Genomic DNA, 13,687 nt, shown 5'->3' on the forward strand with positions numbered 1-13,687 from the left:
ATAATAGTATTTTCTTGTTAAAAAGTTGTCATTTAATGAAATATAATTATATATCTTTTATATATTTTGTCGGTAAGTTTTTTACATCGGCACTTGAAACTTTTCATTCTTAAATTACCGTAACAACTTCAAATCATTTTCTTCTTTTTTTTCTTTTTTTTTTTTATCAAAGGAAAGAATTTTATTTGATTCAAATTGAAATGTTCACATTAGAAGCTAAAACATTAAACAATCACTATGACTCGAAATAGTCTCATCCATAAGAGTCTTCCGGTCACTAAATGTATTTCTGTATTACAAATATAAGGAGCAAAAATGACATCCACTAATCTTAGCCGCTGCTTCACATATTGAATATCAAGAAAGAGTGCTTCAATTGTAACTTTTGATTGAGCCTTGCCGTTAATCACATCCACAAGTATTTTAGAATGTGATTCAATCTAAACAGAATCAATTCCCATATGAATACAAGTCAACAAAACCACCCACATCGATTCCACCTTTGCCATTAGACTAGATTCGCATGGAAAATTCCCCACTCCACCCTGCCCCCTGAAAAATACATGCGAAATTCCATACCACCCATCCACACCCCTCCTCATCTGGATTCCTTTTTTTTCCCCTTAATAGTATTTTTTTTGTTAAAAAAAGTTGTCTTCTAATGAAATAAAATTATATACTTTTTATATATTTTGTCGGTAATTTTTTACATAGGCAAAAAGTTATTGTTCACTCTAATTTTTCAAACTGCTGTTAAAATGAATTTGGTGAGAGTTACCTAAATATATTAAGATAGTTTTTCCTACTAAGCAGGGTAGATAATATTATTTATTAAAAAAAAAAAAATATATATATATATATATATATATATATATATATATATCAAGATCATTTTATAAAAATTTAAAACCAAAATTAAGCAGACGTGTACACTGTTGATCTGATTAGCAAACAACCATTAAAATTCTCCAATTATTACTATATAGATTAAAAGAAAAAACAGAAAAAAAAAAGTAAACGGGGGCGGGTACGGAAGTTGGATGCTATCTCGGCTTTCCCGGAGTACTGTCATCGGCCTCCTCTGTTCACTGAGACCAGGAAGCACATCCTTCGCTTCTCTCAATCTTGAGCTACTGAACATTTCCAATCCCAGGTCGGAATCCCGAGCTCTTTCCTCTAGGTAATTTCCGTTAATTCTTCGATTTTCCCATCTGGGTTTTCTCAGATTCTCTGTCATTTTCTGATTTCCTTCTGTGCATTACTCTGATTGCTTAGGAAACTGTATAGTTTGAGCTAATGATGGATTGGATTGAATATTGAATTGAATTGGTTTGGTTTGGATTGGATTGGTCTGGTTGGATTGGACTGGATTGGATTTAGCTGTTTCTTGAGACTATTTGAGCTTTATTGTTTTTTGTTTTTGTAGAAACTGAATCAACTCAAGATGATTTTAAAGTTCCGTTCTTTTCTTCTTTGTATTGAGTAGATTTCATCCACTGATACTTTCCACACTCAAAGTTGCTTGCTTTTATTTGTATTTTTGATGAAATTATACAGTTGAATTTACAATTTTTCAGATTCGACTTAAGACATGTACCAAGAACATGAATGGGCATAGATATGGTGGTTGCGCTTTCATACATAGAAATCCGCTTATAAATAGGTTGCTCAGACATGAATGTGGTTGATTTGGCTTGCATTTTAGTACCGATTGATATGCACCAACGTGGAAGTTGCCTTCTTCCAGATTTTGGATTAGAACCCAAAGCAGGGTGAATAAAATCCGATGGAAAGATCGCAATCTCGAACCCCTTTACTTCCTTCTGATCTTCTAGAATCCACCTCCTCTAACAACACTGAAAGCGCTCAGTTAAATGCACATGGAGTTCGTGGGCTGTCTGGTATTCAGGGACTGAAGAAGAGAGGTCACGGAAGTCGGTCTTGGATAAAGATTGATCCGCTTGGGAATATAAGCATTTTGGAGCTTGACAAGGCTACTATAATGAGACATTGTTCGTTGCCTGGAAGAGATCTCCGACTTTTGGATCCTTTGTTCATATACCCTTCTACAATATTAGGAAGGGAGAGAGCTATTGTTGTTAGTCTTGAACAGATCAGGTGTATAATCACCGCTGATGAGGTTATCCTGATGAATTCCCTGGATGGATGTGTTGTTCAGTACAAGTCTGAATTGTGCAAACGCCTAGAGTCAAACAAAGATCAATCTGGTATGGAATTGGAAACTAATCTACCTGATATCTGATATCTTTTACTGCCTTGGGGTTTACTCCTTTTCCAATGTATGTGAGTGATAACCTTTTTATACCATTTCTAAAAACATCTTATCTGATAGCAAAATAGGTTTCCACAAAAAGTAAGCGACCACTTATTTCTCCACCCAAATTTAAGCCTTTATTTTCCTTTGTATTTTTTTTTATTGCCAAAGTAAAAATTCAATGTCGAATGCATTTCTGACGAGTCTAATTTGATTCAGATGACTTGCCTTTCGAGTTTAGAGCATTGGAGCTGGCTCTGGAACTAACCTGCATGTCTCTAGATGCTCAGGTATCAATCTATTTGCAGCACAAGCTATCAACTAATTTTGGTACATGCTTCATTTATCCCCAGGAAGTTCTTTGTTCACTACGTTCTGGCGGTATAGCTCTCCCTAAATTTGGTAGAGTCCCTAGTCGTGTATTTGTTGTCATTCAGAACTCTATATGTAATTTTATTGTGAACTTGTATATCAGATGAAGTAAAAATTGACAAAAACTAGGAAAATGAAGCAGGAATCATTATCAGCACAAGCCCATTACATTAATGAAGTTCATCAATGTGATAGGTAAGGGAACTGCAAATGGAGATATACCCTGTGCTGGATGAACTAGCATCATCAATAAACACTGTTAATCTGGAGCGTGTGCGTAGACTCAAAGGTCACCTTCTTGCATTGACTCAACGAGTTCAAAAGGTAAGGTGATTCTATTGGCACCCAAAAATTTTCTCTCTGAACCTCAAGTGGAGTAGTAGCATCTTCATTTTTCTCTCATTCATTTCTACTTTAGAGAGCAAATTTTTCATAATATACATTTCTTTGCTCTTCATCTCCACAATTCAATTGCTTTTAATTCATTATAGGTCCGTGACGAAATAGAACATCTCATGGATGATGACGGTGACATGGCTGAGATGTACCTTACTGAGAAGAAACAAAGGTCAGAGGGTTATCCCTTAAGTGACCTTTGTTTTCAAACTAACACATCAGGCGAGGAAACAATTGTTTCAAAATCTGCTCCTGTTTCTCCAGTGAGGTCACTCAGTGGAGCACATAAATTGCAAAGGGCTTTTACCAGTTTTGTGAGTTCAAGCAGGAATGGAAGCTTATTGAGTTCATCTAATTTTGGAGAAAACATTGATAAACTGGAAATGCTGCTTGAAGCGTACTTTGTTGCCATCGACCATACTCTCAGCAAGTTGTCATCGGTAGGAGATGTTTTATGCTCAGTGAATATATATATATTTATTGATGATGCAGCTTGAAAGAAGGCATTGGTGATACGAAGATTTGATTAAATATTAAACTGGCAATAAGTGATTGACACAAGCTTATATCTTGTTTTGGTGATGCAGCTGAAAGAATACATAGATGATACCGAAGACTTGATTAACTTTAAACTGGTAAGGAGTGATTAACTGCTTCCACTTTCTTAATTACTACAATACATGCACAAGTGAATTCTAATATTGCGCTTTATATGGGACAGGGCAATGTTCAGAACCATCTGATACAGTTTGAGTTGCTCCTTACAGCGGCTACCTTCTTGGCTACTGTTTTTGCCGCTGTTACAGCAGTATTTGGAATGAATTTACCCTCCACTGTTTTCGATAATCCATCTACATTCAATTGGGTTTTGGTTTTCAGTGGTGTTGCCTGTGGGTTCCTGTACTTCTCTTTTCTGATTTATTTTAGGTATAAAAGGATCTTTCCCTTGTAAAGTATGAAATTGACGATTCACATTCTAATGGTGAAACTGAATGTTGTTTATCAGGGAGAAGAAAAATCCAATTGATTTTACATGTATTGATTCTACTGAACATGTTATATTCACGTTCTAATGCCTCAAGCACCATGATTCGTGCTTCGAGCCTCGACTCAGTCACTTTATACAGACGCAAACTCAGCTCCTGAGGCGACACACCTTTGTTAATTTCCTCCTGAGCGTTCATTTCCAAAAGCTCTAGTTCGGCTAGGAGCTCTGCCTCAATTTTTCTCATTGTTTCAGCATCATCCTCCGTTTGATCATCGAGCCTTTTCGCAACACAATTGTTCGATTTCTCCAGTTCTTGTACATTGAAGGAGGTGATGATCTGCTTCTCAGTATGTATTACTCCAACAAAGAAGAGAAGCATTCCATTTCTTGAACCTGGAAAAGTAAGAAAAATTAAGCCAAATATGTATGCAGAATAAACAAAAAACTACATGTGGATAGAACGGAATTGTTATTACTACTCCAAAATAGTACACGATGACTTTTTTAAAGTCTCGATAACAGATTCCTAATAAGAATAACGTAAGACCTTGTGAACCAAATGGGCCGCCGGCCACTGGTTTAGTTCAGCGGCTGCATCTCCTCTTCCTCCTCCTCCCCAGCCGCCACCGCGCCTTTTCCTCACTCTCTAACCATACGTCATTGACTTGGCTCCCACTGTTACCCAAAAATGGCCTCATTGCCAAAATACAAGGTGATGCACATGATGAGCTGTACGCATCCTCCTCCACTCTAGCATTTTCCCAGTACAACACCACCTGAGCCAATAGGCAGCTTTCTGTAGAATTAAGTGCTTTTAGAGAAAGCCCTTTTGATTTAACTCCAAGAAATCTGCCTTTATTTAGAACCCAGCTTTTTCTGCCACAACATAATCAGAAACCAACTAACCAGAAGACTCAGTCACCTCCTCACCATCATGAACTGACTGATCACTGATCACCTTCCGTTGCTCTGGAAAACCATCTGTGCCAGTAGCACTTCGCCACATAACCAGCCCCAGTGACTGTTGCTGCTGCTACAATCCATAAATCCATATAAAAGCCTATATTTCTGGCCAATTCTGATCTTCAAAACTCACATGAGAAAAGGGTTTTTGGTGAATTTTCTGTCTTGATCGAAAAGAAGAAGAAAAGGGAGGAGATCCAATTTTACTCTTCCTTCAACAAGGGTTGGTGGTGTTGTCTAAGGAAACACAATGAGAGCGAATCCACAACGGTTATATTAACGGTTGGTCATGTAAGGTGTCGTTCTTCCTTGCACGCATATGAGAATTTAAAGCGGTTATAACGAGAAATTTTTCCATACGTGTTAGATTATAATTAACAATTAAGGAAGAATAATTCCTTAACACGTGAGGAGCCGAGCAGTGTTCTAATCTGGGAGTCAAATTGGGAAGTTGGTCATCCTGCTAGATTGTACAGTGTTCTTACCTGCTTTCTAATCTCAATTTTTTTATCCTTAAGTATTGGTATTGCACTTTGTAGTTTAGGTATTAAATATTGAAGGAAATCTAGAAACTATGAAAAAAATAAGGTAATATATAGCAGGTGCACTGAACTACCACATAAACGTACACAGCACGTTCTAATTGGATAGCAAATTAAAACAGGTTAATTAGCATGATTAGTCACTAATGTACTTGATTAATTAGCATAATCTCTCACTATTTTAAAAATGTTAATGAACCGTTTAGAATATCACTATTCTGTTGCAGCTGTGGTAATGAACTATAAAAACAGATATTCTAAACAGTTATGTAATCAAATCTAACGACTAAAACACTTATAGTCACATCCAATATAAAATACAATTAAAATTTAATTCATATGTAAGCCCTTAATAACATCACAGTTTAGTGAAGAAAAAAACCTTCAAACTTAATACAAATATGTACCACAACCTACTCCGTGTATTTCACTTTCTTTGTGAATTAGTACAAAACCTTAGTTATTTCCAGCAGCCGTGACATTTGAAGAACGGAGTGCACTTATACTCTTGAACCTGGTCGGAGCTTGCCTTAACCAGTATGTGCCACCAATGAAGCCACTCGTCATAAGCGGCGCAGCCTCTTGGAACGTAAGTTCCCGGGCCCACTTAACTCTCTGCGACGTATCGGCTCCGGCTCCCCAACATCTGTACTGTCCGAAGTAGACAGTACTCAGTTCGTCGGGCGACCGACCCCAGTCGTCCCAACCTTGCGGCGCAACGACATTCGACATGTGCGTAAGGGCAAAGATAACCCTGGAATAGGGGCTCCATGGCCGTCCTAGGGTTGTCTTTGATAAGCCGCTTATCTTGCACCCCACGAAACTGAAGCCCAAGTTCTCTGAAGCGTTGTCCCTCCGGTGGGCGGTTATGAATCCGACCTCATCCGCAGTCGAGTGCAAGTGGCAGTTCTGGAAAAGGGCGGCTGAGCTTCCGAATATGAAGTCGACGGCTCCTTCGATGTAGCAGCTGCTGTAGTACTGCTTGCCGTTTTCGGAAAGTAGGGTATCTTGATACGACTTGATACTGCAATCGTAGAATGCTGCCCTATCTCCGGAAGCCCTAAGTGCCACTGCTCGAGCTCCTTTCCCGTACGTGTTCTGAATTGTGAGGGTTCGTCCTGTAAAATCAGAAGCCAGGACGGTGAAGGTTGGAGTGTCGTATATCTCCCCGCCCTGACTCCATGTTATTATCGTCTCGCCCGGCCCCGCGCCGGCTATCGTAATAAATGGCTTATCTGCAGGCACCCAAATTTTTTCTGTGTATGTTCCAGGTTTAACTGCAATGTACACATTCTCCGCATTATCCGACGGCACGGCATCAATGGCGTCTTGTATTTTCCAGTAATCTCCTTTGCCGGACTGGTCCACGGTTATGAGAATGGCTTTGTCAGACGCATAATTATTTGTGGTTGCAACTTGAGAGGTAACGGCGGTGACAGTATAGAGTAAAAGAGCAATGAGAAAGAACTTCGTAGAAGTAACACCGTCGGCCATCGTGGTAAGAGAGAAGCACTTTGTGTCTGAATTAGGAGCTTTGGGTTGGATTGATCGACAACGATGAATAGTGATGTGAATGTTGACGATAGCTGATGTCGTTATTATATAGTGTTCGCATGCATGCAGGTGGAAGTAGGAAATTAGGTTTTACTTGAGGAATTAGGACAACCAATTTCAGGTAGTATCTAACTTTTTCTTGATGAATTTGGATTCCAAATTCAGATGGGAACATTTAAGATCCCAAATTAGGGAGGAATATTTTAAGATTCCATTTTCATGTAGGAATAGATAAAAGAGGAATGGTTTGTGTAACTTCAAGGTGATGATTTGCTAATCGGGGGGCGGATGGGGCAAAATTTATCCGATTAACCCAAGGACATAAGACGTACTTGGAAGCTTATGGTAAGCGATAATGAACCTTTCACCCACTTATCTTCCAATTAGCTTTGTTAATGCCCTGCATTTCAAGCAAAGCTGCCAGATTTGATAGGTGTGCTTTCTACCTACCACTCTCCAAACGTGATTGGGGACATAAAAAAAAACATTTAAAATACAACAGATTTATTTCTACTCTCTTTATTTTATGCAATTGTCTCTCCGCCTTCTTTCTCTCCCAGCTAAGGGGGAGCGGCAGTCGGACTCGGACGGCAACGGGCCCGGGGATGGTTGGATGGATGACGTGGTCATATAGTTAGATCCAGGACATACTTTCTTCAAAGGAAGAGTAAAAGAACCACTGAAAGCGTAACGGATTTTAAGTTTGCATTTTTTTGGTCAAATTCCTTCGTAGGAACTAGGAAGGACGTGAGATTACATCAATTCAATATCTAGAAGATGAACAAATAAATTGCATATGTAAACACATATTACAGGTGCCATCCATATCCCTACTGCCTTCCCCAAAAGTAACTACAGCAGCAGGTCTTGGAGCTCTATCTGCTGATTACATAAAAATAGCAACGCCAACGAGAGCAAAAGTCCTGCAACCAAAAATTGAGGTAAAGTTCTCGCATATAACGGTTGTATACAATTCTGTCGTCGCCTCTTACATGACCGTGAGTTATGACGAGTCATTGTGAGAGGAACGTTATATAATTACGCAAATAACAAGAGAAGCAGACATTAAAGGTAAATGCTTTTGCCAAAGAGGCAGATTGTCCGTCCTCCTTTTACTATGCCCTTCTCGTCCTCTTCTATTTGTGCGATTACGGTTAAACTACATTAACTTGATGTGATTTAATCGTGATCGCACAATGTAAAAAGGGTTGGGAAGGGTATGATAATGGAAGGGCAGACAATCAGCCCCTTTGCGAAAAGAGACTTTTTGTGAGGAAAGGTGAAACATCAAACAAAGAAAGTCAAAAAAGGTACCGCCAATAATGGTGTTAACTTGAAAATCCAGATCCACTGCCCCACTCCAAGCGTACCCTAATCATATCAGAAGTTCAAAAGCATTAACCAGAGATAATTAATTAGTTTAATTGAACTAAATCACCTAATAATTGCAATAATTAATTACTGACCTCGCCCAAAACAATTAGTGGTGGTGTTAACACCACTCCTGCAAATACAAGCAAATGACTGATCCAAACCAGCAAATCCACAAATCCCTCCACTGGTTTCACAATCCTTGCATTTATTTGTGTGGTAAGAATCATTATATTGCAAAGAAATCCCAAATCTCCATTTCGTCGGATCGCCTTCGTCTCCAAACTCGTAAACTGATGTATAAGAAGAGCACTGGAGCTTTGGAAGATCCAGTGCATAACCTGAGCCAACCACGATTTCAGAATCATAAACACAACAGGTGGAAATCGGCGCATTCTGTGGCAGTCCAATGCCGGCAACCCCCTTGCAAGAGTACAACCCTCTACACACCCGGGTACCGGATCCAGTGTCACACAAGTCTTCGTTTGGATCAAACACCGGGGATGTCGTTGAGCAGCCGAGCAAAACGAAGATGTTTTGCTCTCCTATAGTGAAAGGACTGGACTTGTCCAAGCTAAAACTACCTGAATTTTGCATGGAGGAACATGTTGACATGAGTGGATCTGTGACAATGATGGTGTTGCTGTTGTAGTCTATGGAGGAAATGGTGTAGATGCCGGTTCCGGTGGAGAATTGAAGTGTTCCTGAGCTGCATTTGATGTATCTGACAAATTCAGGGTGGCCGCAACCAAATCCGGTACCAAATGGGAACTTTACTGGGATTGCACCGCATGCGTCCTCACACATACCAGTGAGAGGGATGGCATGGCCTGCGTGGATGATGGACGAGAGGGTGTCCAGAGGAAGCAAGAAGAAAATGGCGATGAGAAGTAGGGTTTCTGAGGCCGACGGCGGCATAGGAGAAGAAGGGTTTTGGAGGAGTTGGAGATGTTCAAATGAAGACACGAGAGCAAAGTAATGCAAGAAGAGTTTCAACTTTCACATGATAAAGTTTTATTTGTCAAGGAGGACAGAAGAAAGTGTTCTTTTCGGTGCCCTACCTAATTTTTCTTCCTAAAAAGCAGAGCCTCTGTTTTCTTGTGGGTTATAGCTATGAAGCAATATGGATTTTCAAAAGAAAACTAATGAAAATAACTCGAAAACTTTGAGTTTTAATCAAAAGAACAAAAAAATATTGTAAGTGAATAGTACTAAAAGTGATTTTTTAAAGTTAAAATGTCTTTTTCGTTAAAAATAAACAATAGCGAGAATGTTTCGTTAAAACTCCCATTTTCAAAAGGATGTAGACAAGGAGGGAAATCAACTCCATAAACTACAAGAGAAGGTGCTCGAGTGTGTGAACAAGTTTCTGTTTCGGCTTACCAATATGACGCGGTATGTCAGCCCCACCAAGGACGATGCTGATTGCTTTCACAGCCTTTTACACTGCTACCAGCACATGCAAATGCAGTATGAAAATGAACAGAGGACTGAAGGTGATCCCACTGCAATAAATCAAGGCAAGTGTGCGTCTGAACTGCTCGTCGATTGCTTAAAATCATATTAATATTCAGCCATTACTTCGCAAATAATTACACAGAAACTAAGATGATTTGGAAAAAAAAGTAGTGAAATTTATGTACTTGGATACCAATGTCGGCCTTGCGAGTTTCTTCACCCAAATTCAGACATTCGCCATCTCCATCACTCAGACATTCGCCATCTCCATCACTCAGACATTCGCCATCTCCATCACTTAACATAGCCATTAATCAAACTGCTCCGAAACACCCTTTTATCCGAAAAACGAAACCCACCCTTCAATGCATACAAATGAGCAAGAAAACCAGAACTCGACTCATCAGGCCCAATCCCCAAAACCGCAATCGTTTCAACAGCTTTTTCGGCATCACTCAACGATTCAAGCTCACGACAACACCCCTCCAACGCCGCATTACAAGCAGCCAAACCGGGTTCAAAAAGTCCAACTTCTCATCCAAAGCAATCCTACAATTCTCTTCAGAAACCCGTAAGAACGCGACAAAGTTACCATTTTCCCTACTGATCTCAACAAGTACATTGCCCAACACACTAAAAGGCAAGAAAAACCGGTTCTTGAACATGCATTTAACCAAAGCAAAAGCAGGGGCAGCAGTATTGGCACATTTCATAGCATCCAGCACAAACCCAACAGTTTTAAACTCCAAATATCCTGGGTTTTTATCCACGACATAAACAGTGGTGGCAAAAGCCCTCTTGAGATTGTGAGTGTCCCCGAGCGAGGACAAATGGGTAATTAGAGAATTGGTGAGCGACTTACTGGGGAAGGCGGAGGTGCCGGTGACGGTCTTGAAGGACTTCCAGGCCGCATCAATCTTGTGGGTTATGAGGGACTTGTGGAGGGCGGTCTCGAGGGCGGCGATGTGGTCGGGGGTCAGGGTTTCGGGCGGCGGGGTTGGGAGGTCGCTGTGGGACTGGAGGGAGGAAGAGGGAGGTGGGGCCCTCTTGAGGGCAAAGATTGAAGGTTGGAGGAAGGAGTAGAGGGTTGGGATTTCAGGTGTTGAGGAGAAGGCTCTTCCTCTTCTGTGTGGAAGGAGGAGAAGGAGAGTGAGAGCTTCTAGTTTTCTCCACAATCTCTCATCCAAACTCCAAATTCCAAAGATTCAAACTTTCTCTTCTTCCTCGTGCTGTGGTTTAGTAGAGAGCTCATAATCTCCAGGAACTTGAATTTGGTTTTCAGCTCCTTTACAAGGTATGTATTACTGGTGTTTAGTCAAAATGTAAATATTTGTATGTAGAACACACTCTCAATTGCTGGAATAGCTCAGCTGGTTAGAGCGTGTGGCTGTTAACCACAAGGTCGGAGGTTCGAACCCTCCTTCTAGCGCTTTTTTTATTTCCCTTTTTAAGTTAAACGCTTTCTGACTCACGCCCTCTTTAGTATTCTACTCACGCTTTTTTTATTTCCCTTTTTAAGTTAAACGCTTTCTGACTCACGCCCTTTTTAGTATTCTACTCACGGTTTGCTAGGGCTTTTTTTATTTCCCTTTTTAAGTTAAATGCTTTCTGACTCACGCCCTTTTTAGTATTCTACTCACGGCATGCTAGGATTAAAAGCGTTGTGACGCTTTCTGACTTACGCCCTTTTTAGTATTCTATTGACGGTTTGCTTAGGATTAAAAGCGTTGTTTATTTTATTTCCCTTTTAAGTAAAAAGCTTTATGACTAACGTCATTTTTAGGCTATCTCCAACCGACCCGTCCAAATGGTCATAAGGCTAAAAATAGCTCGGAATGACACAAAAATTGTCTCCAACCGAGAGTTAGGCCAAAGGGCTTGTGGGCCCTACCAGGCCAAAACCCGCTAAATTAGGCCAGCGTGTTGGCCATTTCCAGCCAACCAGCCCAACTCTCCACCACCAGAATGTCAAGCTTGACATTTTGCCAGCCCTTCAATGCTAGAATGTCAAACTTGACATTTTGCCAACCCTTCAGTGCCAAAATGTCAAGCTCGACATTTTGCCAGCTCTCCAGCTCAGCCCATTTGAATGGCAACGGCTACCTTGTGTTAACATGATGCAAGCTAACAATGGCTAGCTGATGTCATGCTATCGTCTAGTTACCATTGGAATTTGAATTATTTTTTATAAATAGTTAAGTCATTCCTACACCATTTCTCACATACTTTTCACAATTCCATACTATCTTATCTCATTTTATTTCAATTCTTCACATTCTATTTTCTTACATCTTCCAATAATTTTTTCATTAATTTTTTCAATAATTTTCAAATGACTACATCTGCAATGAAAAGAATGGTTTTGACCCGAAAAGAAGATGAAGCCTTTTGCCGGGCTTATAGATGGGTCTTGGAAAATAGTGTCAAGGGTAGTTCTCAAACAAGTGAATGTGTTTAGACTCGTACGTCCAAAAAGTCCTATGAGTTCTACGAAGACGCCACTCCACCGAATCTTCGGAACCACGAGAGTTGTTCTTCAAGATGAAAAACAACACAATCTCCACCCTAGTACTACTTGGGGGAGTTATTCAAACTTAAACAACATTGAACAAAACATTTAACAACATAAAACTTAAACGCATACTCCATTGTTCTTTTGGCCCAAAGATGTGGAACAAATCATGTTGTAGGTATTTGTTTGTGGCATGCAAACATATCATCCTATGACACCTCACGTACTCATTTAAAGATATATTACCAGTTATTGGATCTAAACGCAAATTAAGCCTATCATATATTTTTGCATCAACTGGGGAGGCATAGGCTATCATTTAGAGTGCAATAGTAACCTTTTGATGAGGTGAGAAACCAGGGCGGCCTACTCTATCCATCTTTTGTCAAAAGTATGGATTGACATGTTGGACATCATGAAGTAAGCGCTCGAAGACACGATGCCTCATCCGGAAGCGACGTTTAAAATCCTCTTTTGTGTACACTGAGTTGGAGTTGAAGTAGTTGTTCATCAGAGTCTCATGTGCAATCTTTCTATTTTGTGGTTTGTAAGAGTGACCACCAACAGAGTCATCCCATTGAGGTTGTTCTTCAGTTTCCTCACACGCCATGACCCAGCCATTGCTACCATATATGTTGTGTTGCGCCATGCTTCATCTTCTTCATCGGACTCCTCATCTTCTCGTCTCATATGCGCCCATTTATCTTCCTATCAGAAAAATGATTAAGATTACATAAATATAAGAAATCTGGAGAGTTGCTCACTTTAGCAACATGTGTCACTCGAAATCATATCCGAAAAAATTATTAAGATTACACAAAAATAAGAAATATGGAGAGTTACTCACGTTAGCGACACATGTCACTCATAATTCTATTAAAAAATTATTGAGATTATACAAAGATAAAAAATCCATATGCTTATTCATTTTGGGGACAAGTAGCACTCAAAATATGTTCAAAAACTTTATTTTAATATGGTATTTTAATTTAATTAACCATATCAATTCAATTAAAATAACAAATTACGTTTGGCCTATGACCTTTTGGCCCCCTAAGTTGGAGATGACTTTTTGTTAAAGGGCTATGTTTAGCATATGACTCTTTGGCACCCTCAGTTAGGGATGGTATAAAAAATTAAAAGAGTGAGAAATAATTTGGGATGTATGAATATAATCTTCCTATAAAATATAGCATGCCAATGTTCATTAAAATATAATTTATTGCAAGACTATAGGGTTAAAGGGAGTCATTTGG

At 39.6% G+C, this 13,687-nt stretch overlaps 4 protein-coding genes and 1 non-coding gene across 8 annotated transcripts; 2 read left to right on the forward strand and 3 right to left on the reverse strand.

Annotated features, from left to right (window-relative positions):
- Positions 1-939: 939 nt before the first annotated feature.
- LOC126594993 (magnesium transporter MRS2-5-like) lies at positions 940-4,090 on the forward strand. Of its 4 annotated transcripts, none has more exons than XM_050261300.1 (7): positions 940-1,180; positions 1,748-2,228; positions 2,495-2,565; positions 2,843-2,971; positions 3,139-3,483; positions 3,631-3,678; positions 3,765-4,090. In XM_050261300.1, the coding sequence occupies exons 2-7, from the start codon at positions 1,787-1,789 to the stop codon at positions 3,993-3,995; spliced, it is 1,266 nt and encodes a 421-aa protein (XP_050117257.1). In that variant the 5' UTR covers positions 940-1,180; positions 1,748-1,786; the 3' UTR covers positions 3,996-4,090. The 4 variants fall into 4 exon arrangements, with proteins under 4 accessions (XP_050117257.1, XP_050117254.1, XP_050117253.1 ...); XM_050261297.1 differs by having other exon boundaries at positions 941-1,180; positions 1,558-2,228; XM_050261296.1 differs by having other exon boundaries at positions 941-1,180; positions 1,578-2,228.
- A 1,752-nt stretch (positions 4,091-5,842) lies between these two features.
- Positions 5,843-7,092, reverse strand: LOC126594994 (putative pectinesterase 11). Its single transcript, XM_050261302.1, has one exon. The coding sequence runs from the start codon at positions 7,028-7,030 to the stop codon at positions 5,993-5,995; it is 1,038 nt and encodes a 345-aa protein (XP_050117259.1). The 5' UTR covers positions 7,031-7,092; the 3' UTR covers positions 5,843-5,992.
- A 678-nt stretch (positions 7,093-7,770) lies between these two features.
- LOC126594995 (LEAF RUST 10 DISEASE-RESISTANCE LOCUS RECEPTOR-LIKE PROTEIN KINASE-like 1.5) lies at positions 7,771-11,211 on the reverse strand. The gene is made up of 4 exons (XM_050261303.1): positions 10,105-11,211; positions 8,557-9,966; positions 8,405-8,461; positions 7,771-8,013 (listed from the first exon to the last, which is right to left on the reverse strand). The coding sequence occupies exons 2-4, from the start codon at positions 9,377-9,379 to the stop codon at positions 7,943-7,945; spliced, it is 951 nt and encodes a 316-aa protein (XP_050117260.1). The 5' UTR covers positions 9,380-9,966; positions 10,105-11,211; the 3' UTR covers positions 7,771-7,942.
- On the reverse strand, positions 10,214-13,121 carry LOC126596771 (pentatricopeptide repeat-containing protein At1g69290-like). Its single transcript, XM_050263436.1, has 3 exons — positions 12,997-13,121; positions 10,512-11,044; positions 10,214-10,449 (listed from the first exon to the last, which is right to left on the reverse strand). Exons 1-3 carry the CDS (start codon positions 13,119-13,121, stop codon positions 10,214-10,216), a joined length of 894 nt encoding a protein of 297 aa, XP_050119393.1.
- On the forward strand, positions 11,275-11,348 carry TRNAN-GUU (transfer RNA asparagine (anticodon GUU)). The gene has a single exon. It is a non-coding gene; the product is annotated as a tRNA-Asn (tRNA).
- Positions 13,122-13,687: the final 566 nt, after the last annotated feature.

Source organism: Malus sylvestris, chromosome 13, assembly GCF_916048215.2.
Source record: "Malus sylvestris chromosome 13, drMalSylv7.2, whole genome shotgun sequence".
Taxonomy (NCBI): domain Eukaryota; kingdom Viridiplantae; phylum Streptophyta; class Magnoliopsida; order Rosales; family Rosaceae; genus Malus; species Malus sylvestris.

Excerpts from the sequence above, each read along its gene's own strand:
- LOC126594993 (XM_050261300.1), top strand. The coding sequence starts at position 1,787 with ATGGAAAGATCGCAATCTCGAACCCCTTTACTTCCTTCTGATCTTCTA. Across the intron at positions 2,229-2,494 it reads GTCAAACAAAGATCAATCTG|ATGACTTGCCTTTCGAGTTT; the intron begins GTATGGAATTGG and ends AATTTGATTCAG. Across the intron at positions 3,679-3,764 it reads ACTTGATTAACTTTAAACTG|GGCAATGTTCAGAACCATCT; the intron begins GTAAGGAGTGAT and ends TATATGGGACAG.
- LOC126594994 (XM_050261302.1), bottom strand. The coding sequence starts at position 7,030 with ATGGCCGACGGTGTTACTTCTACGAAGTTCTTTCTCATTGCTCTTTTA.
- LOC126594995 (XM_050261303.1), bottom strand. The coding sequence starts at position 9,379 with ATGCCGCCGTCGGCCTCAGAAACCCTACTTCTCATCGCCATTTTCTTC. Across the intron at positions 8,462-8,556 it reads CACTAATTGTTTTGGGCGAG|GGTACGCTTGGAGTGGGGCA; the intron begins GTCAGTAATTAA and ends TGATATGATTAG. Across the intron at positions 8,014-8,404 it reads AGTTAACACCATTATTGGCG|GACTTTTGCTCTCGTTGGCG; the intron begins GTACCTTTTTTG and ends TTTTGGTTGCAG.
- LOC126596771 (XM_050263436.1), bottom strand. The coding sequence starts at position 13,121 with ATGAGACGAGAAGATGAGGAGTCCGATGAAGAAGATGAAGCATGGCGC. Across the intron at positions 11,045-12,996 it reads AACCTCAATGGGATGACTCT|AAGAGGAAGAGCCTTCTCCT; the intron begins GTTGGTGGTCAC and ends CCTTCCACACAG. Across the intron at positions 10,450-10,511 it reads TGAGATCAGTAGGGAAAATG|TTGGACTTTTTGAACCCGGT; the intron begins GTAACTTTGTCG and ends TTGGATGAGAAG.